The following is a 27,342-nucleotide window of genomic DNA, read 5'->3' as shown; positions in this document are numbered from 1 at the left end:
CCGGTCAACGCGTAACCCTAGGTCAACGCCAGTCAACGCGTTGCAATCAAAAGTCAACGTACGACGGTTCGAAACCCTAGGGTCAACGTCGGTCAACGTGTAACCCTAGGTCAACGGCAGTCAACACGTTGCAATCAAAAGTCAACGTACGACGCTCGAAACCCTAGGGTCAACGCCGGTCAACGCGTAACCCTAGGTCAACGCCAGTCAACGCGTTGTAATCAAAAGTCAACGTACGACGGTTCGAATATTTCGACGAAATCCATACTAATCAATACCGAGCAATTCAAAACCCTAGGGTCAACGCCGGTCAACGCGTAACCCTAGGTCAACGCCAGTCAACGCGTTGCGATCAAAAATCAACGTACGATGGTTCGAAACCCTAGGGTCAACGCCGGTCAACGCGTAACCCTAGGTCAACGTCAGTCAACGCGTTGCGATCAGAAAGTCAACGTACGACGCTCGAAACCCTAGGGTCAACGCCGGTCAACGCGTAACCCTAGGTCAACGCCAGTCAACGCGTTGCGATCAAAAATCAACGTACGATGGTTCGAAACCCTAGGGTCAACGCCGGTCAACGCGTAACCCTAGGTCAACGTCAGTCAACGCGTTGCGATCAGAAAGTCAACGTACGACGCTCGAAACCCTAGGGTCAACGCCGGTCAACGCGTAACTCTAGGTCAACGCCAGTCAACGCGTTGCAATCAAAAAGTCAACTCAATGACACGAGCCAAACTCAACTCATCAGTTGTAGATTTGAGACTTCGACGACGGCCAGACGATAAACGCAGTGCCGGAAGGATTTTAGCTATTCATCAAAACATCGAGTAGACTGAAAATCAAAGGAGTCAAGAATCGAAGCTAACTACAGGTCCTTTACGCCAACTGAAGGTGTGACTAATCACATCCAACGCATTCCAGCCTCTTCTACAAAAGAAACGAGTCTGGAACGCTTTGGAGGGGGTATCTGTAGGCATCAAAAATTACCTATAGGTCTCCACGAACAGCTCAGTGTTAAGAAATAACGATGAACGTCATCATCTGGTTCACAGAAGCTTGATTGATGTCGGTGAACGCTTGAAGTAAACCGACGAACTACGTGAAACAACGGAACTTCGGAATGATGAAGATATGAACCGATCGAGAACCTCGTACCGTTCACAAACGGTGAAATACCCTTCATGTCTCATTTATTCCGCAGATGATTTAATCAATTGGAGCTTATAGAACTCCCCGTCGGCTTTCCAACGCACTTTGAATCACTCAAATTAAGAAGAGCAATTATCTCGCTGTTGTCGAGATAGGCGCTTCTGCTTCTAGATTCCTTCGCGAATCGACGAAGTTCTGGACCTGATCTGATTTCCAGGTAGTCCACGGATATCTACGTCCCCGTCACCGGCTAAAGACCCACGCAAGCAAGAAACGACGAACGGATCTTGTGTTATTTTCGAAAAGTTGTAATCTTTCATCTTTCTTATTCTTTTTATTGAAAATTTTGAATTCTTTGTAAGCAATCCAGATTATAATGAGTTCATCATCTTTCTTATTCTTTTTATTGAAAATTTTGAATTCTTTGTAAGCAATCCAGATTATAATGAGTTCAACAATGAAGGCAACTTTTACCGAAAACAAACAACACTGGGGTGCGGTCAAGTGGCTTCTACGCTACTTGAGAAGCTCGTCCGACCATTGTCTTGAGTATGGCGGAACAGATTTACAGCTAGAGGGCTTTTGTGACGCAGACTATGCCGGGGACATAGATTTGAGAAGGAGTACAAGCGGCTACATCTTCATCTTGGGTGGTGGAGCGATAAGTTAGAGATCCAAGTTACAGGATACTGTGGCTTTGTCGACAACCGAAGCCGAGTACGTGTCTGCAGCAGAGGCAGCAAAAGAGTTGCTATGGTTGAAGGCTTTTCTTCTCGAGCTTGGAGTAAGCTTTGAGAAATACTTCATCCACTGCGACAGTCAGAGTGTCATTCACTTGTCAGAGAACGACACATTCCATGCTCGGACCATGCATGTTAACGTGAAGCACCATGTCATACGGAGATGACAAAGCAGGAACGAGTTCAAGCTTGTGAAGATTGATACGAGGTACAATCCAGCCGATATGCTGACCAAGTCAGTTCCGCTCGAGAAGGTGAGGCTGTGTGCAGCCTCATATGGCCTCCGTTGAGAATGTTAAAGGCCGTGCAAAACGCCAAAGATACAAGACATCCGGATGATGCAACCAAGAAGGGTGTGAAGATATGATTGATACTCAATCAAATCTTTAAGTGGGAGATTGTTAGCTGCAGCTCCAGCCCACCTTATTTGACAAATGAGCCAATTTTGTTGACTAACAAAATTCGGTGGCTTGACAGATTTGAAGAATGAAAAAGGTGGTGGGTCCCACAAATATTTTATTATTAGTGACGGGTCACATTGATAATATTTTATTTATGCATAGTGTTTCCCAAACACTATAAATAGGGCCCTAAACTCTTAAGGAAATCTCATCCCAGAAACAACTCCTCTCATAGAAGAGTAAGAGAGAAAACACAGAGAGAGATTGTGAGAGTTCTTGGAGTGTATCTGATCAAGAGAGAGTGTTCTCTTTGATCTATTCTTTTGGGATAAAAAAGAATTTGGCGTCGTCGTTGCACCGTGGAGTAGCTCCGAAGGAGTGAACCACGTATAACTGTGAGTACTCTGGTTGATCTTGTGCCTTTATTTTGTGTATTGCGTCTCCGTTAAAGGCGTTCTTATTGGGGTGTATCCTAACAGGTTTGGCATTTTCTACATTTATTAGTACCAAAAGGGGGAAACTTAAAATAAAGAGAAATGAGTATTAACTCCCAAGCAATCAACTTCACATCTGTGTGTTACCGATATTTATTGGTACAAGTAAATTAAGAACCAAACCAAAAACCACATAAAACTTCTGTTTAAAATCCTATAGTCGACGTAGGGTAACATGAGCTCCATGCTGTGGCTGGAGAGTTATCACAGTATATGGGGCATGTGAATACGAAGGTGAGAGCTCAAAGGAGAAGTTCTGTAGAATAATAGCTAGAGCCATTTTTGCTTCAATCATGGCGAAACTCTGTCCTAAACATATCCTCGGTCCCCATCCGAAGGGATAGAATGCATTTTGACCCCTTTTAGTTGCCTTCGATATCCCTTCTGAAAACCTCTCGGGGTTAAATTCCTCTGCATCATCACCCCATAATTCTCGATCATGGTGCATGAGTAATATAGGAAGACCGAAATCTACACCAGCAGGGAAGCAAAACTCTCCTAGCTTTGTTTCCTTGTAAGTATGGCGTAATAGAAAGGTAACAGGGGGGTATAGTCTTAAAACTTCATGAAATATCATGGTTACCTACATTCAAATTCAGAAAACGCAGTAAGTCAATTTAATGTTGGTTGGAGTGCAAAAAACCATACCTTCAACTCTCATATCCTCAAAATTTTTGTGCAGCAGAATGAACTTAAGAACGAAAGGATGATAATTGAAAGTTATGGTTTTACCCTCTAACACGCGTTGCTGAAACTTGGGCTATTTTATAGCAGCAATACCTTTTCTAATTCTTCTTTACCTGACTAGATGGATTTGAATCTGGGCTTTTTGAAGTTCTTGGTATAGAGGAAGGGAATATTTAAGCTTAGTACGTATGTGTACTCACAATTTTAAGCTGGGTTATGGATTCCATATTCGGTGTATTATTCCCGCAGGTTTTCTGAACTTCTTCGCGAGCTCTCTGCTGCCAGACGGGATGCATCGACAGAAGAATCATTGTCCAGGTGAGCAACGTCGATGTTGTTTCTTGACCTGCAAAGTAGAACAGCTTGCATTCTTCAATCACATCTTCAATCTTGATTTCATACTTTTTATCGTCACCACTTGTGAACTGCAGGAGTAATCCTAGTAAATCTCCACTTTCTGATCCTTCAGTTTCAATGTATTTTAGCTTCTTATCTATCATCTCTCTTAAGATAGTCCTGATTTCTCTGTATATCCACATCCTCCTCCTGTTCTTTGCTGTTGGGATGAATCTGTAACAATCCAATACATGAAATTCTTACTAATTAGCAAGCTCCTAATGTTTGATAGTAATGCAAATACGGAGCTCACCTGTATCCTGGAATATAAGGTACACGGGCAGCTTCAATGGCCAGTTCAGCTTGTTCCTTCTGTAGTTCGAAAATCCTCTTCCCTTCTTCGTAGCTACTTCCGAAGGCAGTTCGTGAAATGACATCCCCCGTGAGATTTTGGAACTCAGGGCTAACATCAACCTCACAGGACCCTTGAGTACCAACTAACCCGTCCCATCTCTTTATCAAATCTTCGCAGCTAGTTGCAAAAGCTGGCACCATTCTCTGCGAAGAAAAATAACGGTAACTGACCGAGTTTATCAATTGAGACACATGAGACGTACATTTTGAATCGTGTAGACCTTTAGTTTCTCCAGATGGAAGGCTGGGGTAATTGTTCTCCTCCTCTTAGCCCACTCCTCGCCTTCGAGGCTCGCCACTCCCTGGGCCAGGATACTTATCAGAGGATTCGGTGGGGGTTTCCTGATCTGCCTGGATTTTTCTGAAAAGACCTCTTTCACCATCTCCGAATCCCATATCAGTACTCTGGGAGTCTTTCCTGCCCATATGATGCACATCTTGCCTGCAAAAGTTTTCTTGTTTCAGATACTACTGCTTTTCTCATGTATACCTACGCTAGCGCAGATCGAATGTGCCCATGTACACTTACTGGAAAAGTGATTATTATCCAGAGATTTTACCCAGACACATAAATTGCTAGCGTATTATGAAGAATTGCCAAGACATTCATTATAAGGAATAATTTCCTAGGCACAACATACTGTACCAGAGGGGTCTCCTCATCCTAATCAGGGTAGATTTCACAGAACCACCCAAAATTTTCTCACCAAACACCCAGAAGTTTTCCCCACTTCACCCGAAACTGCACAGTGTCTCAAACACCCCACAAATCTTTTTAACTTTTCACCCAGAAAAACTCCCAAAAAAGACTCTTGCCGTTAGAGGACTTGATTGTTACTTTCCCATTCCGTTCTTTCCTGGTTTTCGCTAGGGGGCCCGTCTTCTCTTACTCTTAGAAGCTTTCTATTGGAAAAATTAAAGCTTTTTGGAGGTTATTTGAGACTCTTTGAAGTTTAGGGGGTTAAGAGTGTTAAACGTGGAAAACACCCCAGAGTTTTGGAGGATATTTCCCCCCAATTAATAATTATTATCAATTGATTCCTAACTATATATCCTAGGATATATATAAGCTTGCTACTGAACCCCTTCAACCAAAAAAACTAGTTATCAATTGATTCCTAACTATATATTCGTAGGATATTTCCTCCCACTGTTTTCCACACTGTGCGCAAGCAGGTATGTTTCTCAGGACACAGTATCTAGTTTTTTTTTCAGTATACGTATAGCGAGCATAGGTACGTATGCATACCGTATTTTTGCACGGTCTGATGCATGAACGGTACGACCCTCGGCACGATTCGATGATGGAGCCCGTCCATGGGACGTGACCACGCTTCTCTGAATCCTCGCATCTCCTCTTTCATGTCACCATAGAGAACCCTGTAAGGATTGCCTTTGATGCCCTGTTGCCATAGGAGTTTCTCGAGCTTCTTGGGCTTCCACCATAGAGAGCGGTAGGCTCTGAAGGTGAGGTACAAGAAGAGCGCAGATAGCAAGGAAAATGCTGCTGCTGAAGGGAGAGGAAGGGGGGTTTCCATTTTGCTTCGCCTGCACCAGTGGTGAAGGATAAGGTGCGAGGCTGTGCAGGTTTTATATAGCTTTGAAGCTAAACACACAGTCATTTTCAACTCGTTGTCCAATGTAAAATGACGTCTTGGACCGTTCCTTGACTTTTGTGACACGAGACTGCTGGAAACGGTGCGCAAGTTTTTATCTTGGGGACCAAGTAGAGGAAGGGGGACTGAGAAGACTATGCCATGGAAGCTTCCCTTCCTTGGACTTCCTTGGTTGTGGTTGATAATAGATTAGAGCTCTTTGCAAATAAGCCCATTTGAGGCTTATATTTGCGTATGAATAGAGTTGGCTGTAGATAATTCTTATGCCAGTTATCGTTGAAGATCTGCCCCCTTTACTATGTGAGGGGCACGTAATCATTGGCGGAGCCAGAAATTTATTATAGTGGTTTCACGATGTATAAGGATGAAATTACGAATTTTTCTCTCATATTCAATGTAATTAGGAACTTTAATGAGATGTAAAAGGTATATTTAACTATGTACAACTACAACTGACCCCTACGTATATTTGACTATGGACAATTACAATTGACCCTTACGTCTCTTTATATTTTGAAAATATTGCATTATAGCCTCATTTAAAACACCACTAAATAAATTCTTTCCGATGTAAGTTACTAAGTTGTCGTTCATCCGCTAATCTCCCATTCAATTGCATAGATGAATCTTTACAACTTTCATTGCAAAAGACAATCTCTCCATGAAAGCCGTTGTCGTCGTTAATATCAATTCTAACTTCATATACTAGTTTAATTTTTTTGCTTTGACACCACCCTCTATTAGCTACCTCCGTCCCTGCAGGTACTTGTATCCGAAACTATTTTAGTAGCACTTACAGCCCCTTGTACTGCAGACATATTTATTCAGAAGTTAGGTTAAGATCTCAGTTGGGTACTCGTGATGGTAAATTGCTTTTTTTGCCCTTAGTATAACTGGAAAAAACTAAAAATTGCCTCTAAATCAGGGGCAAAATTGATTCAAGGGTATTGGTGCTAATAAAAAGTTTAGCTGTGTATATAAATGACTATACCGTCATAGAAAAGGGTGAAGCAGCGATTAACCTCTTTCTATTATTCGATTGGAAGATATCTAACGGCATTTTCCGTGGAAATTTTTATCTCATAGTGAAGCTTGTTTGTCCACAAGCATAGTAATAAGGCATATGGTTGCATATATTTGGTAGAAAGCATAGGTAGTATTTGAATCAAGCATTGGAATTGACTGCATAATTTTCATTGGAATTGACTCATGAATAGTTTTCTTAGTCCTTTAATGTCTGTTGCGTGTTTCTCCCAGACATCTTCTCTTGCTCCTGATGTTTGTGTGTTATTTTCTAGAATTGTGTCGGATTCATAGAAATGCTTTGCTGTATACAGGACAGCCTGAAGATAAAAGTAAGGTGATGGTTCAGGTTGTTTTTTGTTCCTTTTACGTAGCAGACGGCTTTACCTCGCTGTATAGTATAGTTGATTGAATAATGGGTACAGGACTCTGGTAAGTGCTGTTGAATTTAGGACCTTTTTCTTGAGGGTAGATTCTACAAAACCCTCTTTAAGTTTGGCCGTTTTTGAGATAGCCCGCTGAACTTTAGAAAGGTCACTTAATTCTCATCACCTAACCCACAGCTGTTAGACCTAATTGTGCACGAGAAAATCTGTCTCCAAATGACCAAAATGCCCCTCATAAAAATCCCTTTCTTATCCTTTTAACAACGTAAAAGGTCTTTTTTCTTGAGATTACCCTCTCTAGCCCTTTTCTTAACTTGATAGCAAGCGCCATGTATCTCGTACCGTTGGAGTATTCAAAGGAGGACAAGCGTACATATCAAAAATGATATAAGGTGGAAAGAGCATGCTCCATGTGAAATTCCCAAAAGTTTAGACCCACATCAGTGGGCGACTAAACAATTGAGTGATTTATAAGTGAAGTCATATGGTTCAAGTGTAGCATTGGCTAGTTGATTTTGACAGTAATTTGAGCCAAATAACGCGCTACACTCAGTAGGTAACAAGACTTAAACCGCCCCCAACGGACTAGTGGGCCCGGGGCGTGACATTCCACCCCCAACTGGCTAGTGGGCCCAGGGCATGACATTCCACAATCAATTTTATATCACTACAACAATTTGAGTACTGCAAACAAAATCCTAAATAAATTTTAAAATTTTTAGCGGCATGGTTCTGGTTCCTCCTGATATGCTCTATAGAATTTCTTTCCCCCATGAGAATCTGAGATTTGTTCGGATAGAAGGAAGAGAGATCAGAGAGTTATTAGACAGCAAAGTCAACGATCGATGCTCTTTGAAGAGAACTGACCTCGTCGGACGGCGACGGCGATCTCGTCGGAGACGGAGGCGAACAGCGACGGAGCAGAGTCGAGGAGGGCTTCGCAGACTTGGAGAGGGGAGCGGATCTCGCCTGCTGCATGGAGTTGAAACTCGCCTGTGGAGGGCTTCGCGGACGAGGAGAGGCGAGGGAGCTTGGTCACGGAGTTCGCCTGTGCGGGGAGATCGTCTGAAGGCGAGGTGGAGAGCTCGCCTGCGGGGCTTGAGCGGAGAGCTCGCCTGCAGGCTTGAGTGGGTATCTCGCCTGTGGGTGGAGAAATCGCATGATGGCGACCTCGCCTGTAGCGTGAGTGGGATTTGAGAGCTCACGTGCTCAGATCTCACCTGCTTGAGTGATCTGTCGACCTCGCCTGATATGCTCAATTTCGCCTGTCGGTTGGGAACAACTGGGATCTAGCTGGAGACCTAGGGTTTCCCTATAAAAAGGAAACCTTGCTCACGAGATGAGTTGAGCCCATCTTCAGTGATTTTAACAGAGAAAATTTTCTCTGTGGCGGCTGAGAACTTCTCAGGATTTTGAGAAGTGAATTTTTTCGGTAAAGAAAAAATTGCACAGGGCTCCTATAGTTTGCTACAATAGAGTGAGTTGAGTTGTTGTGAGACATCTCAAGTTTGAGATCTTCTCTTGTAACAAGCTTTGTAATTTCTTATGGTTAAATAAGAAATTAATTGTACGGCTTCCGTAAACGTAGGTAAGTTTGCCGAACCACGTATATCTGTTGTCTCGTCTCATTTACTTATTGTTTTTATTTGTGTATTCGTCATTGCTTGTATTGGTTAGTTTGAGTTGGCTTAAACTCGAGCTAGGATTGTTTTCTCTCAGAATTAATTAGCTTCTGCGGAGGTGTGGGTGTCTCGCGCTCCCAACAATTGGTATCAGAGCCCTTTATTCAGATTGGAGGTGGTAAAATTTTTGATCTGAGATGGTGCTTGATTATTATGTGGTGAACACAAGGTATTTGTTAAAATTCCTTAGAGAAGCGGATTTATTAATACAAACGGAGAATGGCGTCTATAAGTAAAACAGTAAAAATGGGAAAGTATGAGATCAAGAAATTTAATGGGAAGAATGATTTTTCTTATTGGAGGATGCAGATGAAAAACTAGCTGATCTCGTAGAAATTGCACAAGGCTTTGGCGGGAAAAGAGAAGTACAAGAATATGTCTGATGAAGATTGGGAGGAGCTGGATCTGGAAGCACGGGCGTCGATTATCCTCTGCCTTAAAAGGGATGTAGCTTTCTTAGTGGACGAGGAGGAAATAGTTACGGGCGTGTGGTTAAAGTTAGAGAGCACCTTCATGACGAAGAGTCTAACGAACCGGATCTATTTAAAATCGGGCGTGTGGTTAAAGTTAGAGAGCACCTTCATGACGAAGAGTCTAACGAACCGGATCTATTTAAAATCTAAATTGTATACTTGCAAGATGTCATGACGAAGAGTCTAACGAACCGGATCTATTTAAAATCTAAATTGTATACTTGCAAGATGGAGGAAGGCTCGTCAATTCGGGAGTACATCAACTAGTTCGATAGAATCTTATCGGATTTGAAAGACATTGAGGTGACAGTGGAAGACGAGGATCAGGCACTTCTACTACTTCTATCTCTGTCAAAGTCTTATGAGAATCTGGTTCAAACACTAATGCTTGTGGGTGACAGATTGTCAATGGATGAGACTAGAATGGCGCTTCTAGTAGATGATCTTCGAAAAATTGCAACTAGTGATATGGTCACTGGAGGTAACAAAGAACAAGCGCAGGGGTTCTTTGCCAGAGGAAGGGGCAATGAGCGAGGAAAAGGCAAGGGTGAAAAGTCTAGATCAAAATCAAGACCTCTTGCGGAAAGACCGTGTTTCAAATGCGGTGAGCTAGGGCATTTCAAAGTCAATTGTCCTAACAAGAGAGTAGGTGGGAAAAAGAACAACAACAAGAGTGAAAGATGAAAAAGCAAGGAAGAGGCGAGCTATGCTTCAGGGGAAGAGAGCGATAAGGAATGCTATGTCGTCACGGGTGGCGAGGATACCTCCGGGAAGTGGATACTTGATTTTGGTTGCTCTTACCACATGTGTCCAAATAGAAAGTGGTTCACTATCTACAGGAGCATTGATGGTGGAATCGTATTGATGGGGAACAACCATGCTTGTAAAACGGTGGGGCTTGACGATATCAAGATCAAGATGTATGATGGAGTGGTTCGAACCTTGACGGATGTAAGGCACATTCCTTACTTGCGGAAGAATCTTATCTCAGTTGGTGCTTTGGACTCTGGGGGTTGCAAGATTATAACAGAGAACTGAGTGAAGAGGGTTGTTCGGGGTTCCTTAGTAGCGATGAAGAACATTCATCACGGCAATCTATATACTCTCTTGGGTATGACGGTGACGGGAGATGTAGCTGTTGGAACTGATGGAAGTGGTGGAGACCCATGTAAGCACACATGGTTATGGTATAGGCGGCTTAGGCACATGTCAGAGAAGGATCTAGATCTGCTCGGTAAGGATGATTTGTTAAAGAATCTGAAGAAGCCTTGCATGGATTTTTGCGAGGACTGTGTGTATGGAAAGGCACATAGGGTCCGGTTTCTGACAAGCAAACACAAGAGAAATGAGATACTAGATTATGTGCACACGGATGTTTGGGGTTCGGCTTCGATAACTTCTAAGGGTGGTCCCAGATATTTTGTCTCATTCATAGTTTATCATTCGAGATATGCTTGGATTTATTTTCTGAAGCATAAGAATGAGGTATTTGAGACATTCAAGAAGTGAAAGGCAATGGTTGAGAACAGGACGAATAATAAATTGAAGACATTAAGATCTGACAACGGTACAGAGTATACAGACGGTGTTTTCAAGGAGTTCTGTGACCAGGAGGGTATTGCTCGACACTGGACAGTCAGGTCTACACCAGAGCAAAATAGGGTCGCGGAGAGGCTGAATCAAATACTACGGGAGAAAACAGTGAGTATGCGATCTTATGCTGATTTGGGCAAAGAATGGTGGGCAGAGTCGATTGCTACAGCTTGCTATATAGTGAATCGATCTCTACATTCAACATTGGATGGTGATACACCCTATCAGGTGTGGTCAGGGGAGCATGCAGATTACTATAGGCTCCGGATTTTCGGATGTACCGCCTACTATCACGTTAACGAGGGAAAGCTTAACGTGAGGGTCAAGAAGGCAATATTCTTAGGGTATGCAAAGGGTGTAAAAGGCTATCGTCTTTGGTGTACAAAAGATTCAAAGTTTGTGATTAGCAGGGACGTTACCTTTGATGAGAAGTCCATGATTGTTAGGGTGCCCAAGGATGATGGTGTTGAAACTGTTGGGAATTCTAAGTCCCAGGTTAGTGAGATAGAATCTAAAGACCAACCAGGTTCGAGTCGTGTTCAAGTGGGAAATCAGGTAGATGATGAGCTTGAGCAGGAGGAGGTTCAGCNACATGCATTACAACAACAGCAGCTCGAGGATAACTTAGCTTCCACTAGGCCAAGGTGAGCATACAAGCAGGTACAGAAGGTGGGGGCTGATCAACCCCTGAAACACTATGGGCATGTTAATTTGCTTGAGTACGTACTCTCGGTGGAGAAAGATGAGCCGGTCTCCTTTAAGGAATCTATTCGGGATAGAGATAGCAAGAGTTGGTTGGCTGTGATGGAGGAGGAGATGGAATCTCTCCGGAAGAACTAAACATGGGAGGTGGTCCCATTGCCCGTAGGAAAGAAAGCTATAGGTTGTAAGTGATTGTATAAAAGAAAGAAAGATCCTTCAGAGCTCGGTGGTACGAGGTACAAGACGAGGCTAGTGGCTAAGGGGTTTGCACATAGAGAAGGTGTGGATTATAATGAGATATTTTCTCCGGTGGTGAAACACACTTCTATTCGGGTACTATTGAGTATTGTTACTCATAGTAATCTTGAGCTGGAACAACTCGATGTCAAAACATCCTTCTTGCATGGAGACTTGGATGAAGAGATCTATATGCATCAACCTGAGGGCTACAAGGTTGAGGACAAGGAGAATCATGTGTGTCGCTTGAGGAAATCACTATATGGATTGAAGCAATCTTCTCGACAGTGGTACAAGCGATTTGACTCCTTCATGCTAAAGCATGGGTTCTCCAGAAGCGAGTATGACTATTGTGTCTATATTCGGAAGCTTTGTGAAGGTGATTATATCCATCTCCTTTTGTATGTAGATGACATGCTTATTTGCTTATAAGAGCAAGGTGAAGATAGATAGGCTAAAATCTCAACTTGGTAAAGAGTTCGAGATGAATGACAAGAGCGCTGCTAAGAAAATACTGGGTATAGAGATTAGGAGAGAGCGGGCGAATCGGCGATTGTTCTTGAGTCATAAGGGATACATAGAGCGGGTGATCGCGAGGTTCGGAATGCAAAATGCTAAGTCGGTGGTTACTCCATTGGCTCCACACTTCAGGCTCTCAGGTAAACAATCTCCCACTACAACGGAAGATAAGGCACACATGGAGCGTGTTCCTTATGCTAGTGCAGTTGGCAGTTTGATGTACGCCATGATGTGTACACGTCCAGATATTTCACAGGCGGTTAGTGTGGTCAGCAGGTTCATGGCGAATCCAGGAAAGGCGCACTGGGAAGCGGTGAAATGGGTCCTGAGGTACTTAAAAGGTACCGCGGATACGGGTCTGTGTTTTGGTGGAGATACATGTCAGATTGATGGATTTGTGGACTCAGATTATGTGGGCGATCTAGATAGACGGCGATCTACTGCTGGTTATGTATTCAGTATACATGGTGCTCCAGTTAGTTGACGATCGATGTTATAAGCTACAGTGGTACTTTCTACTACAGAGGCTGAGTACATGACCATGGTAGAGGGAGAGTGAAAGAAGCATTATGGCTGTGGGGTCTGTTAGACAAATTGGGGATTGAGAAGGATAATGTAAATTTGTGGTGCGATAGTCAGAGTGCGATTCACTTGGCTAAGAATCAAGTTCATTATGCTCGTACCAAGCATATCGACGTCAGGTATTATTTTGTGCGGGATGTCATAGAGGAAGGTGATATTTCTCTCATGAAGGTGCACACGAATGAGAATCCAGCAAACATGTTAACCAAGGTGGTGACAAGTAACAAGTTTTAACATTGCTTGGACTTGCTTCATATCAGCCCATGTTGATCTGCCCAAGAGGGCAATGGTAGAACTACAGTTAGCTTGATCCCGGTGGAGGATACGTAGGCAGTCGCGGTATAGTGGCGCAGCTGGTTTGGCCTGGTTTTGGCCTGTTTGGTATTCTCGGTGTTCTTCTGGTGTTCGTCCAAAATTTAAGGTTTATCAAATAATGGACGAGGTGGAAAATTGAAGAGAACTGACCTCGTCGGACGGTGACAGTGATCTCGTCGGAGACGGAGGCGAACAACGACGTAGCAGAGTCGAGGAGGGCTTCGCGGACGTAGAGAGGCGAGCGGATCTCGCCTGTTGCGTGGAGTCGAAACTCGCCTGCGGAGGGCTTCGCGGACGAGGAGAGGCAAGGGAGCTTGGTCACAGAGTTCGCTTGTGTGGGGAGATCGTCTGAAGGCGAGGTGGAGAGATCGCCTACGGGGTTAGAGTGGAGAGCTCGCCTGTAGGCTTGAGTGGGTATCTTACCTGCGGGTGGAGAAATCGCCTGATGGCGACTTCGCCTGTAGCGTGAGAGGGATTTGAGAGCTTGCGTGCTCAGATCTCGCCTGCTCGAGTGATTTGTCAACCTCGCCTGATATGCTTAATTTCACCTGTCGGTTGGGAACAGCTGGGATCCAGCTGGAGACCTAGGGTTTCCCTATAAAAGGGAAACCCTGCTCACGAGATGAGTTGAGCCCATCTTCAGCGATTTCAATAGAGAGAAAATTTTCTCTGTGACGGCTGAGAACTTCTCAGGATTTCGAGAAGTGAATTTTTTTGGTAAAGAAAAAATTGCACAGGGCTCCTGTAGTTTGCTACAGTAGAGTGAGTTGAGTTGTTGTGAGAGATCTCAAGTTTGAGATCTTCTCTTGTAACAAGCTTTGTAATTTCTTGTGGTTAAATAAGAAATTAATTGTGCGGCTCCCGTGGACGTAGGCAAGTTTGCCGAACCATATATATCTGTTGTCTCGTCTCCTTTACTTATTGTTTTTATTTGTGTATTCGTCATTGCTTGTATTGGTTAGTTTGAGTTGGCTTAAACTCAAGCTAGGATTGTTTTCTCTCGAAATTAATTAGCTTCCGCGGCGGTGTGGGTGTCTCGCGCCCCAACACTCTTGTATTTCCTTAGTTATGGTAGAAAACCTCTGATATATGTCAGGAGGTAAGGGATGATTGTGGCTACTTTTCCATGTTGATGCTGCGCGTTCGTATCAAGTGCCTGTAATTTTCATCTCTACTGACTCTAAATTATAGAATATTGGGTAAATTACAGAACATCCCCTCTAAGGTTTACGTGATTGATAGAAATTTCTGTAAGGTTTTAAAAGCGGCACCTCACCTCGTACTCGATTTCTAGTTAGTTCCAATTGCATGTCGCACCTCACGAAGGCCAAACATAAACAGCAGCAGTTCCTTATTTTTCTTTCCCACTTTGCCCTTCTACAAGGTAGTCAATCGGAATATCTAGTTATTCGTTTGTAAACACGATTGATAAATATGCATTTCTAAACCTCTTTCCCCCAAGTTTTGTGCACATCCATTGTGTAGAGAATTTGAATTATCTTCAGTTTCATCAGTGGCAATTGTACGTAATTCCAGGAATTTCTTTCCCCCTTCTTTTTTTTATTTACAAATTGAGAAGTCAGGCTTGTCTAAATAGGAGCAGTGTTAACCCTTTACTTTGAGGAACTCATTTTAGCCCCTCTGGAGTTGTTACTTAACTCCTTTACTCTGTGTTTTTCGTTTCTTGGTAAATTGTGAAGAGTAAACCAACTTTATTCACCGTGTTGTTTGTTTTGTTTGTGGTGGCGCCTGTGGTTAAATTTTAAAAATACAGATATATAATAGCAAAAACTGATCAAAAAATTGAAGTGCGGTAATTTAAAATTTTCCAACTTAGCTGTTGTGCGTTTGTAAAACGCTGTGCTTAAAGCATTATTTAGCCTACTCCGGTGCAAGGATCCCAAGGCCAAATTGTTTCTAGGAACAACAGTCCAGTACTCTGGTGTGCACCAACCCAGTACTGTCAAGATCTCCTCGATCTATAAGGCAAAGATCTCCTCGATCTATCAGGCAAAGATCTCCTCGATCTATAAGACAAAGATCTCCACGATCTATCAGGCAAAGATCTCCTCAATCTATCAGGCAAAGATCTCATCGATCTATAAGACATTCTCGGTCTAGGCATTGTTCCTACGAGCACTAGCTATTCTACAACATATATATCTGTATATATTGATTGTTGTTTTTTGAATGAATTTTCCTTAAGGATTTAGAGTCTATTTATAATGTTTGGGTAAATACTATGCACTAACAAAATATTATTAGTTACTATTCATGTGGGGCCCACATTACTTGTTTTTCAAAAGAAATTAGGCAAATGTTGAAACTTTGCAAAACTTTATTGATTTTCAGCAAAGTTTTTGCCACGTTTTTCTTTCAGCTCTTTCAAACGTCAAAGTTAGGCTAATCATCACTTTTTTCTTAGGGGGTGTTAGTCAATTAGGACATTTTCATGCAAAATGAGATAATTGTTAAAGTGAAATAATTTTTTGTTGGTGGGATATTTTAGTGGGATAAATAGGAACAATTTTGTGAAGCAGGATATTTTGATAAAATAACGTGGGATAAATTTTTATAATCATGAAATATATATTTATGGATTTTAAATATATAAATATTATTTATGTATTTTAAACTTACTATTATTGATTGATAATTACTTACAAGAATGTTTTTTTACTATTAAATAACTTTTGTCTAGACTATAAGATATTGACAATTATTATTATAATGATAGTGATAACCATAATAGGAAAAAAGTAAAGAAAAAAAATATAAAATATAAAAAATAATAAAATAAATATGAATTCTGGTTTTTACCACCTAGTTCCAAGCTAAAACTTGGAATAATTTAAAAGACTAGAACTCTTATTTTTGTATAGAAAAATAAAAAATATGAGATAATTTTGTACCATTATCCCAACTCTAGTTTTGTTAGAGTTCTACTTGACTAACACTGTAAAATTTTGTTCTAGTTTTAGTTCTATGTGACTAACACCTTAAAATTTTATCCCACATATTATCCCAGTTTTAATTTTAAGTTCTAGGTGACTAACCCCCTTAGAAAACAAATTAGTGTAGGACCCACTTGTTTTAAAAAATTATCTAACAGTTTGCAACTTACACAGATATGGGCGGTGACTGCAGTCGCGCCCTTCTTCCGACTCAAGATAATATTAAATTATGACTGTGATTGGGTAAAATAGAAAGATCAAATGTCCTAAGATGCCTTTAGTGTCCATTGAGTTCTTAAGATCCAGTGACGCTTAAAATATAATTTCTTTTGTTTTTTCTTTTATTTACTCATTTATTTATTATCTGGAGAGAACAAGCAAAATGTGTACAGGTTGGTAACAAGGCCCTTGCTGCTTGGTTTATGTTTGAGATATTTTGTTGATGTCAACAGCTTCCTCCCTCACCTAACCCCCCGCCTAACCTAGCTACAGTAACTTACCAACCCTATTACTGATCAACCAACCCAAAACACTGTTCCACCAACCCTTTTGAATGCTATAAATAGAGGAGAGTGGTGAAGGGTTAGATCATCGAACATAGATCTTAGTAGCATAAAGAAAGAGAGAAAGAGAAAGAGAAAGAGAAAGAGAAAGAGAAAGAGAGAGAGTGCTTGAATTAGAGAGTATTGAGTTTGTACCACTAAAGAAATAATAACAATATATTTCATAGTGTCCACCACTCCTCTCAACTCAACAAGTGGTATCAGAGCCTGAATTAGGGTACGTGTATCTGCTTATTATATGCTATGTGGCTGCCACCAAAGATGGATCATCTATATCAGAAAATAAGTTAGATTATCATTTACCCTTTGAAGACACTAATTACTATTCACGAGTACGGTTACTGTTTATAAGTACAACTATTATTCATGTGAAATAGTAGAAGTTGTAGCTCGTGATAGAAGCAAGGCGGTCAGGGACCTGCTCTCTCCTATGGTGATCCTATCGATATTCTTGAAGGCTGAAGTTCATGTTCAGTCCGGGACTGTAAAGTTGGTTGGTCAGGGACCAGACTTGCGTGGTGATATTGAAGCAATACAACGTCGCGATGGCGAATTTGGCAAATACGACTACTACACTCAAGAAACTCAACGATAATACCTATTACTACTGGGAGACATGTATGAAGTCCTATTTACAAGGACAAGACCTCTGGGAAGTCATCGGGGGTGCTGAAATTATAACACTTCGGGAAGCTGGTGAAGCACTAAGAAAGTGCAACATCAAAGCCAACAAGGCTATGTATGTGCTGAAGACAACAGTAGAAGAAGATCTCATAGACTATATGCGAGATGCTAGAACGCCGAATGAGGCATGAGACACGCTTGCGATACTCTTCTCGAAAAAGAACGATGCTCGACTTCAACTCCTGGAGAATCAATTGATGACCTTACAATAGAAGGATCTGACAAACAGTTAGTACTTCAAGCAAGTAAAATCACTCTGTTAAGATATTGCTCAACTAGACTCAGATTCTAATGTATCTGATGTAAGGATAAGGAGAATAATCATCTACAGTTTGAGACCAGAATATCACGGACTCGTTGCTGCTACAAACGGGTGGCCGACTCAACCAACATTATTAGAGTTCACTACCACATTTTAGGCCTATGGGGACGGTTGTGAACCGTCACCCTAAGCATGGAAACCGTCACACTAGGCCTATTGGGACGGTTCTACATCCGTCTCGTTTGCAGCCGTGCCCGTAGGTCTAATGGGACAGTTTATGCTCCTAGTGCAACGATTTGTAAACCGTCCCAAACAGTACCATAAGGGAACGGTTGTGCTAAGGGGTCGGTTTTTAGTTTAGAGCAAGTGGAATGGTTGTATATCAAGGGGAACAGTTTTTAGGTTCTAAGCAACGGGTACGGTTTGATAGCAAGGGGAACGGTTTTTAGGTTCTAAGCAAAGGGAACAATTTGATAGCAAGGGGAACGGTTTCTATGGGGACGGTTTTTATACCAAGGGGGGCAGTTTCGAGCTTGACCTAAGAGGACAGTTATATTGTCTATGGGAACGGTTTTGTTTGTGATCTATGAGGATGATTTTTATACCAAAGGGGACGGTTTATATTTTTTACTGATCAAAACAAATCATCCAGATATCACACATCAGTCCATCACATACAAGAAATCACATACAAGAAACAATAGTTCAAGTTTTACACACAAAGTAACCAAACTTTAGCCTTAATATAATGAACAATTCATTATACAACGAACAACAATATTATAGCAATAGGATTGAGATAATTCTTCACAAGTTTTACACACAAACTAACCAAATTAAGCACATATCACAAATCCTCCATGATTAAAACAAAGAGCTACTACTTAATCAAAATGTCTCTATTGAGACGATTAGGTTCTAAATCTGCACAACAAATAAATCCCCAAAAGAGCGACAAACATGGATCTTCAGATGTTTTCCTGCATACATCAAGATAAAAAGATGAGTAAGCACAAGTAGAATGAAATGGACTGTATGTGTCTCTTTAGATTCATAACTTATTGCATGACGATCATATTTAGGAATATAATGAAATTATGAGTAAGCACAAGTAGAATAGAAGAGACACGGATGGTAGAAGGATAAAGGATTAAAACTTGCTGTAGAGTCTACAATTCAACGTTTGTCTGTAACTATATTGCATTCTAGCAGGACCAAAAGCTCGTTCCTGTTGAACGCCTTCCTTCAAAATGTGCATCTTACCACAGAACTCAGAGCTTGAATGTTTTAACACAATTATATCATGTTTCAAAAGAATGTTAAGACGTTTATCGATGTCTGTGATACGACTCTGACACTAACATATGAGATACAAATGAATTGAGCAAATTTTTATGGAAATAACTCATTTTTTATTAGCAAGTGAGAGGGAAACAGAGAAGCTGGGGAAGAAGAATGAATAGCAGGAGAAAGACTATCCCCCCATATATTCAGCTTGCAACAGGAAAAACCTCATAAATTTAAATAGGTAAATTGCACATAACCATCTTCATCTGTACATTGAGTTGCACAGATCCAACTCTACTCATTTATTAGGACATAATCTCCTCCAGTTCGTAATAAAAAAAGAGATGCCACTTTGCACTTGCAATATATCATACTGAAATATGGTATAAAAAGTGTTAATTGCTAATAAATGAGCAGAGGGGAATTTAGTGCATGTCCCCATAATGTCTAAAGAGAATTATTCATGAATCAAATATGAAGAGAGCTGGAAGGAAAAATATAGGAAAGGGGAAGAAGTTAAAGAGGCAATTTAATATTATGTACGTGTATGCTATCAGAAATCCTTTTAATCTGTCTACGCATATTTTTATGGTTCACAAACCAAGACAAGTTAATATACTGGACTCATTTTCCATTCAATTATAGCAGCTCTCACCTTAAACTTCTTGTTCACGTTCAGTCATATATGACTAGAGTACATGGACTTGAATGTGCAAGCAATCTGAACTGACATTAGCTTTCACAAATTATTGATGTCTAACGTGCAGTATTTTAAAACGCAAACTACTTTACGTCCAGGGACAAGGGAGAATTGGACCAGTTTAAGCAAACCTAGAACTCATCCTGGACTCTCTACCCATCTGATATTTTCATCATCAAACAGAGAAGTCATGGAAGACACTGCTAATTATTCAATTTTACTGTTAAATTTATAAAGATGGATCAGGAGGAGGCACAATAAAGTACATGGATCCACTGTTAACGTCCATACATGAGATAAAATTAAACACTTGCAGGATATTCTCAACATATCTCAGTATAAAAGTATAGCAAATACATCATAAAGTTACCTTTAGTTGGAGCTCTGAATAAGAAGAATCGACCATTCCAAAGTGGAATTCCTTGTATCATACCTGAAATTTACAAAACCAAACGCATGAAAAACTAAGAGAAATTTACCAATCCAAATCAAGTTGTCATAATACACAAAAAAGAAAAAGAAAGATATAACAAAAGAAAAAACTACCTCATTTCGTGGCTGATGGCTGCTTGCAGATGAGCGAGGATGATCATGATTTCGAGCACTACCACCTTGCTCAGGTGATCTTGTGCGTGCAATAAGTCTTGCAATAGCCGTCGGATCAATTGTTTGCCCAAGAGTTTCAGTCAAGAGCTCGGCGAAACCATGAACCAAATCTGCCTTCTGCTCTTCAAACTTTTTTGTCAACTCTTGCTCAACTTTTTGTGATATACTTCGAACAACAGATTCTGGAACTTGCTCAGAGGAATCCATGATCTTTTTATTTTTATTTTGGAGCATGGTTTTAGTGACACCCCTCCCCCTAAGACGTACACGTCCAGGATGTTCATCTTTCTTGACTAAATCCCATGCATCATCAGCTTCATCTTGAGATTTGAGTTCTTCTAAAGCACCCTGCATTAGCAAAATTTATATTTAGTTGCTATGCATGTTATATGAAAATTAGGACCTAAAAAGCAATACATGAATACTAATATTTAGGGAATATGACACATACTATCAATTTGATTGTTTTCTCTCCTTGTGGATTTATCTTCTTTTTACGGGTCTCAATAAGCATTTCAGCTTCACTTGGAGGTCTTCCCAACTCATTTTCCTATAATAAAGACAATTAAAAATCAACCCAACTTACCTCAAATGATCTCTTCTGTTTTGAAGAGGCTGACACAGAATTTTTTTCCGCTTCCATATTTTTGTTTGTTCCCTGGTAACTCCAAGGACAAAAGATACATCAGAACGCATATTCGTGCACAATGCATGAAAGTTCTTGATGAATTGTAGGGAATGCATATTCCCTGGTAACTCAAATGATCTTTTTCTTTTTCTTTTTCTTTTTTGATAGAAAAGTGTGCCTTTTTGTTGCAAAACCAAACAGTCAGATATAAGAAACCTAATGAATATGAATTATCCTATAAGAGAATATTGCTAACTACGCTATTCCATATATCAAGATGTGAGGTTCTCTCCAGATCATATAAGTTGACACGGATGCTTTATCTTATGTGGCGTAGTTCAGCATAAGGAGTGCAGTTTTATCATTTAGCTTAGCATGAAGTTGCTTCATATAATTAACCTCCATTTGATGAGAACCCTCCATTAATTTGATGAGAAAAACACCTACATAAATGATGACACGAGTTAATTTGAATGAGGAAAACTCACAAGAATCAACAAATGTTGCAGCAACTAATACTTGCTATAGATCAGAGTTCTCTGACCACATGAAAGTGCAACAGTACAGAACTCAAAACAGTTAACGACGTAACTTACTCATATGCTGACATACTGAAATGACTTCACATGAAAGGTGTGCTTATGTATGTAATACATAGTTTACTAGTGAACCCCAAATTAATAAAATGGCTTGGATCTTTGCTTGATGCAACGGAAGACTTGACAAATTCTATATAACAATATCAAATGTTGCAGTATGGTGATAGTGCAATAAATGTTGAACAAAAAATTAGACTTTTCAGAACAGTCTCATTATTTTCTTTATTTTTGATTGGTTTTGACCTTGGAATTTTTGTAAATTTCTATGCTTTCATATCTTATCCTTATCTGTACACTGTTTGTCATCTACCCCTTACATACTCGAGCCATAAAGAAACTTGGGAGCTCTAAATTTTCAATAAATTTGATTTTCCTCCCTTATATACTCAAGCAATAAAGAAACTTGGGAGCTCTAAATTTTCAATAAAATTTGATTTTCCTCCCTGCATATTGCAACTTTAGAGGCTATTCTTCTTGTATCTGGTAATTTGTTCCTAGTGATATTTTTGTTAGTGACTGCAATTTGTCGCATTGGTCAAATTGAATCTGTTTTAAGGAAGTTTGTGACATTGGTTAGCCTGTGTTGGTTTTGTTCCCTGTAGGAAAAACCAATTATATTTTGATTTTTTTTTCTTGTGGAATAGATTTTGTGTTTAAATAGTTATGTCGCAGACACAACCTTTTGTTCTTATGTCCTTTAGTAATTTCGACGTCATGAAAATTTTCCTCTATACTTTTACCTTCAAAAATATTTGATTATTGAAATCATGCTTCAATCATGCAATGGGATTCACTTGTTTTGATTGAGCTTCAAAAGTTTATTTGAATTATTGCTGTTTATTTATGCATAACCCTAGTTTGTGGAACAAACTCCAATTCATTGGTTGATATGCAATTGATAATAGGTGATATCTGCTATTTTAGTTTTTGTTTCTGTTAGATTGAAAATCTTTATCAGGAATTTTTAGACCATGTTTTTTTTCTTTCCATGTTTTGACTTTATAGTTATTCTTATACTTTCCTGGTCCTGAATGTTCACTTTGATGCGTTATCGGTTTTCATCATCAGTAGTTTACTGGATTGCTATACTTAACGTCATTCTAACATGGAAGTGTAGAGTTCATTTGCACTTTTTTATCTGTTAGGATAAATATTGTTAGCTTCATAACCCTTTTTTTTTCTTTTTCTAATGCCATATTAGATCATTTTATAATCTGAAACCATTAACCATGATTGCTTCCATATTGAAGTCTTAGTTGCTAATAGAAATTTGATACATGTTGCTCATTGATGGGCCATTGACCCTCACGACAGAGGATTCCTGGCCTCATTAACACAATTTATAATCCTATTTATGCATTTTTAGCACTCAGATACTGTTGGAAATCCACAGTCAAGTAATCTTAAATCATAATTGTGTTGTTTTATCAAATGTGAATCGTAGACTATAAAGGAATTAAGGTGGTGATTATCTCTGTGATATCTGTCACTACGTGTTCAGCAACTTGATGTTCGTTGTGAAACAAAGTCTAAGGTTGGCTGCTTTATCTTCATCTTTTATGATTTTTAATGCATTTGTTTGTTATTATGTCATTTAAAGTTGAAGTACTAATGTAGTGATGCATCAAGTTGCATTTGATTTGTGAGAAGTTACCTTTACAGACATAATTTGACTTTTATTGATTACAGTAAAGGCTAATAGGCTATATGCAAAATTCTGCAATTTGTGCCAGACTGATATCTATGTGTGTTGATATCAACACATAGATATGCAACACAAAACTTGGTACCAATGCCAGACACATAGATATCAACACATAGATATGCAACAGAGGATCCGGCCGCACTCTACTAAACTACCACTTCATAAAAAAATGAGGTTATCTTCTCGTATTTTATATAGTTATACATGTAAGGGATCATATCTAAATGGATTAGGTGCAGTCCTAAGATAGCATATAACCCTTAATTATCACATAAAAATTATTAATCATCACAAAACCTACCACTTCATAAAAAAAATACTCCAACATCATTATTCGGCTAGTGAGCCCACTGTAGATACCAATAAAGTAAAAAAAACAAACAGAATGATCAACCGAAGGCTATAGCGAAGAGCATAAACAGAATAAATAGAGAAAATAAATTAATTTAAACAAAAATTAAAAACATATACCAATTCAATTTTGCGGATTAACCTTGTCCAGTAAGGATGTAGAATTTTCAACCACTTTCAATGATCAACCAAAACAACAAAGCCCTAATTTGTAAAATCAAATAAAATTTTCATTAAATAGAGAAAAAGAAAAAAAATTGAAACCCTAGGTTTGATGACTGAAAAGGAGAGAGATATACCCCAAATCACAAGATGATAGAGAGGGGATAGCGACGAGAGGCGTGGCTGACATGGGAGGCGCGGCGAACTGACGAAGTCAAGGTGGCCGGCGGCGGACGGAGGAGTCGACGAGAGGAAAAACGAGAGCGGCGGACGAGGGAGTCGACGAGAGGAGTGGCGGACGGCGGACGCGGTTCTGAGAGGAGTCGACGAGAGGAGAGGAGTGGCGGACGGCGGACGCGGTTCTGAGAGGAGTCGATGAGAGGAGAGGAATGGCGGACGGTGGACGAGGTTCTGAGAGGAGTTGACGAGATTTAGAAAACCCTAGAACTATCGGGTGAACAAATTTTAGATTTATCGGGTGGTGATCAGGAGCGGTTCTTAGAAACAAATATATTTCCTTGAAAAAGTTTGCGCGCGAGCCCTTAATAAAACCGTCCCATTAGCCTACCAAAGTTTTTTTTAGGTCTAATTCAAGCCCAACACTTTATTTTGAACTGTTGCCTTAGACTCTTTCGTGACGATTGTAACCGTCACACAACCGTTCCCTTAGGAAGCAAAGGAGACGGTTTTGAACCGTCCCCAAATAACCGTCCCCATATATCTATTTTGTGGTAGTGGTTGGAGAGTTTGCTGACTACATAGGAAACCCTAGCCAAACAAATGGCTGATGTTTCAATAAAAAGCAAAGATGAAGCACTCTTTAGAAGCAATGAGAGAGGAAAACCAAGAGGCGCGAGGAAAGATGAGTATGGAAAGGTTGGTTCAAGGAGGTAGCCAGGACGACCATACACTGATAGAACACAACAGCGTGAGGAGCAACGTGATCGTATAGCAAGGAGATATGAGAATAGCTTCTATAACTATGGGAAGAGAGGACACTTTGCCAGAGACTGTCGCTACAAGAGAAGGCCTGCAGAGGGCAATGCTGAAACATCACGCAGATGTCAAGATGATGAAGAAGAATGGGATGCCCAAGCATCCGTGGCCATTATTGAAGATGTACTAGTCGACGAAGACGAGGTTGTTGGTATGTCACTAACCTCGATTGTAGAAGAATCTGAGTCCGCATTTGCAACGGTTTCAAATCGAGTAGAAATCAGCTATAATAAAGATTGGATCGTTGATTCTGGCTGTTCCAACCACATAACGGGAGATAAGGGGAAACTTGTCAACATGAAGGAATAAAAAGGCGGCCGAGAAGTTGTGATAGCGAATAATTCAAGATTACCTATCACACACATCGGAAAGACTGCATTTACACCGCACTACTACCCAAATTGGATAAAAGTACAAGATGTATACCATGTACCGAATATGAAAAAGAATCTTCTATCTATTTTCCAATTAATAGCTTTAGAAAACTATGTAGTATTTAGGCCACAAGGTGTAAAAGTCTATCAAAAATTGAAGACACTAAGAGAACCTGTCATGGAGAGATGGAAGGTAGAATATATCTATGTAATGTCGGCAGAATCAGCATACATAGACAAAGCTAAAAGAATGATACGACTAATTTGTGGCATGGTCGGCTTGGCCATGTGAGCTATCACAAGCTCAAGATCATGATGGAGAAGTCAATGTTGAAGGGTCTTCCACACTTGGATATTCGTGGAGGGACCGTATGCGGAGATTGTCAGTACAGTAAGGCGCATCAATTACTGTATTAGGAGTCACAGTTTAGAGCCAAGGAACCTTTGGAGCTTGTACACTCAGATGTATTTGGTCGAGTAAAACAAGAATCAATCGGTGGGATGTGGTAGATGATCACTTTTATCAACAATTACTTGAGGTATGTCTGGTTGATTTTATGAAGGAAAAGTCTGAAGAACTCTCCAAATTCAAGCAATTTCGAGAAGAAGTCAAAGGAGAACTCGGCAAGAAGATTCGTTGCCTATGCACAAACAACCGGGGAGAGTACATATCGATGAAGTTTTATGACTACCTGAAGCAGCACAAGATTCAGCAATAGCTAATGTGCCCAACTACTCCACAGCAGAATGGCTTAGCCAAAAGAAAAAATCGTCACCTCGCTGAACTTTGCAGAAACATACTTCATGCCAAGAACATACCAGGACATTTTTGGGTGGAGTGTATGAAAATAGCGGCACAAGTGATCAATCGGCTACCACAACCAAAACTAGAGTTCATGTCACCATTTCAAAAGTTGTGGAATACTAACCCAACCGTAAGTCATTTTAGAGTTTTTGGTTGTGTATGTTATGTCTTTATGCTTGATCACTTACATAGCAAGTTCTATAAAAAGGCTGTAAGATGTATATTTGTGGGGTATGACAATAAAAGAAAATGATGGAGATGTTGTGATCCCACAACCAGACGATGCTACACATCAAGGAATGCTGTGTTTGACGAAGCCTCATCTTGGTAGGCTTCACAAGAAGTTGCACTCCCAGATTCTAGTGATCTAGAGGATCAGTTGCAGAAGAAGCTGGGGGAGCCAGGTCAAGAAGAAGGACTACAACAATTAGAGAAGATAGAACCACATTCTCCAATGTCTCCGAGATAAGAATCCATGAAAAATTGGTGTTCATCAGATAATATAAAAAGAGGAGTGCTCGAGCCAGATAGAGAATATCAAAGAAGAACCAATTAAACAACTTCGAAGATCAACCAGACCCAAGAAGCCGAATCCCAAGTATGCTAATGTGGCCATTATGATAGATGTGAAGGAGCCATCTACCTTTAAAGAAGCATACAAGAGTAAAGAATGGAAACAAGCAGTGAGAGAGGAAATCCAAGCATTGAAAAGGAAGTTAGAATTCTTGGACTCATGGATAGAGAAGTCACTGTTGAGGGGGAGTGTTGATGTCAGCAGCTTCCTCCCCCACCTAACCCCCACCTAACCTAGCTACAGTAACTCACCAACCCTATTACTATTCCACCAGTCTAAAACACTGCTCCACCAACCCTTTTGAAGGCTATAAATATAAGAGAGTGGTGAAGGGTTAGATCATCGAACAGATATCCTAGTAGCAGAAAGAAAGAGAGAGAGAGAGAGAGAGAGAGAGAGAGAGAGAGAGAGAGAGAGAGAGAGAGAGAGAGAGTGCTTGAATTAGAGAGTATTGAGTTTGTACCACTAAAGAAATAATAACAATATATTTTTTAGTGTCAACCACTCCTCTCAACTCAACATATTTGCTCTCAAGTTTGCATGAAACTCGTACAAGTTCGCAACAGAGGCCTATTTGAAAGGGTGGTATACTTCTTTTGTTCACTAGGATCTGGCAATATTTAGTTGAGATAATGCGAATATCCAATAGCACCTACTGTATACTTGAAGTATTTGATCGTGCGATAATTCAATATGCGATAATTCAATATGACAATATCTCTTATGGGTTTTACCCAATGGAA

General features: G+C 40.3%; 2 protein-coding genes across 10 annotated transcripts; both read right to left on the bottom strand.

Annotated features, from left to right (window-relative positions):
* Positions 2,864 to 8,787, bottom strand: LOC109829225 (cytochrome P450 CYP72A219-like). Of its 2 annotated transcripts, none has more exons than XM_020396389.1 (5): positions 8,114 to 8,787; positions 4,443 to 4,663; positions 4,121 to 4,365; positions 3,672 to 4,041; positions 2,864 to 3,367 (listed from the first exon to the last, which is right to left on the bottom strand). In XM_020396389.1, exons 2-5 carry the CDS (start codon positions 4,656 to 4,658, stop codon positions 2,939 to 2,941), a joined length of 1,260 nt encoding a protein of 419 aa, XP_020251978.1. In that variant the 5' UTR covers positions 4,659 to 4,663; positions 8,114 to 8,787; the 3' UTR covers positions 2,864 to 2,938. The 2 variants fall into 2 exon arrangements, with proteins under 2 accessions (XP_020251978.1, XP_020251977.1); XM_020396388.1 differs by lacking the exon at positions 8,114 to 8,787 and adding an exon at positions 5,471 to 5,765.
* On the bottom strand, positions 18,593 to 26,970 carry LOC109829227. 8 transcript variants are annotated; one of them, XM_020396391.1, is made up of 6 exons: positions 23,988 to 26,967; positions 23,809 to 23,892; positions 21,433 to 21,476; positions 20,857 to 20,955; positions 20,346 to 20,753; positions 18,593 to 18,792 (listed from the first exon to the last, which is right to left on the bottom strand). In XM_020396391.1, the coding sequence occupies exons 3-6, from the start codon at positions 21,454 to 21,456 to the stop codon at positions 18,781 to 18,783; spliced, it is 543 nt and encodes a 180-aa protein (XP_020251980.1). In that variant the 5' UTR covers positions 21,457 to 21,476; positions 23,809 to 23,892; positions 23,988 to 26,967; the 3' UTR covers positions 18,593 to 18,780. The 8 variants fall into 8 exon arrangements, with proteins under 8 accessions (XP_020251980.1, XP_020251985.1, XP_020251986.1 ...); XM_020396396.1 differs by lacking the exon at positions 20,857 to 20,955 and having other exon boundaries at positions 20,992 to 21,476; positions 23,988 to 26,970; XM_020396397.1 differs by lacking the exons at positions 20,857 to 20,955; positions 21,433 to 21,476 and adding an exon at positions 20,992 to 21,063 and having other exon boundaries at positions 23,988 to 26,970.

Source organism: Asparagus officinalis, chromosome 1, assembly GCF_001876935.1.
Source record: "Asparagus officinalis chromosome 1, Aspof.V1, whole genome shotgun sequence".
Classification (NCBI taxonomy): Eukaryota; Viridiplantae; Streptophyta; class Magnoliopsida; order Asparagales; family Asparagaceae; genus Asparagus; species Asparagus officinalis.
The sequence above is the reverse complement of the archived record's forward strand: the minus strand, read 5'-3'. Positions and strand labels throughout refer to the sequence as shown.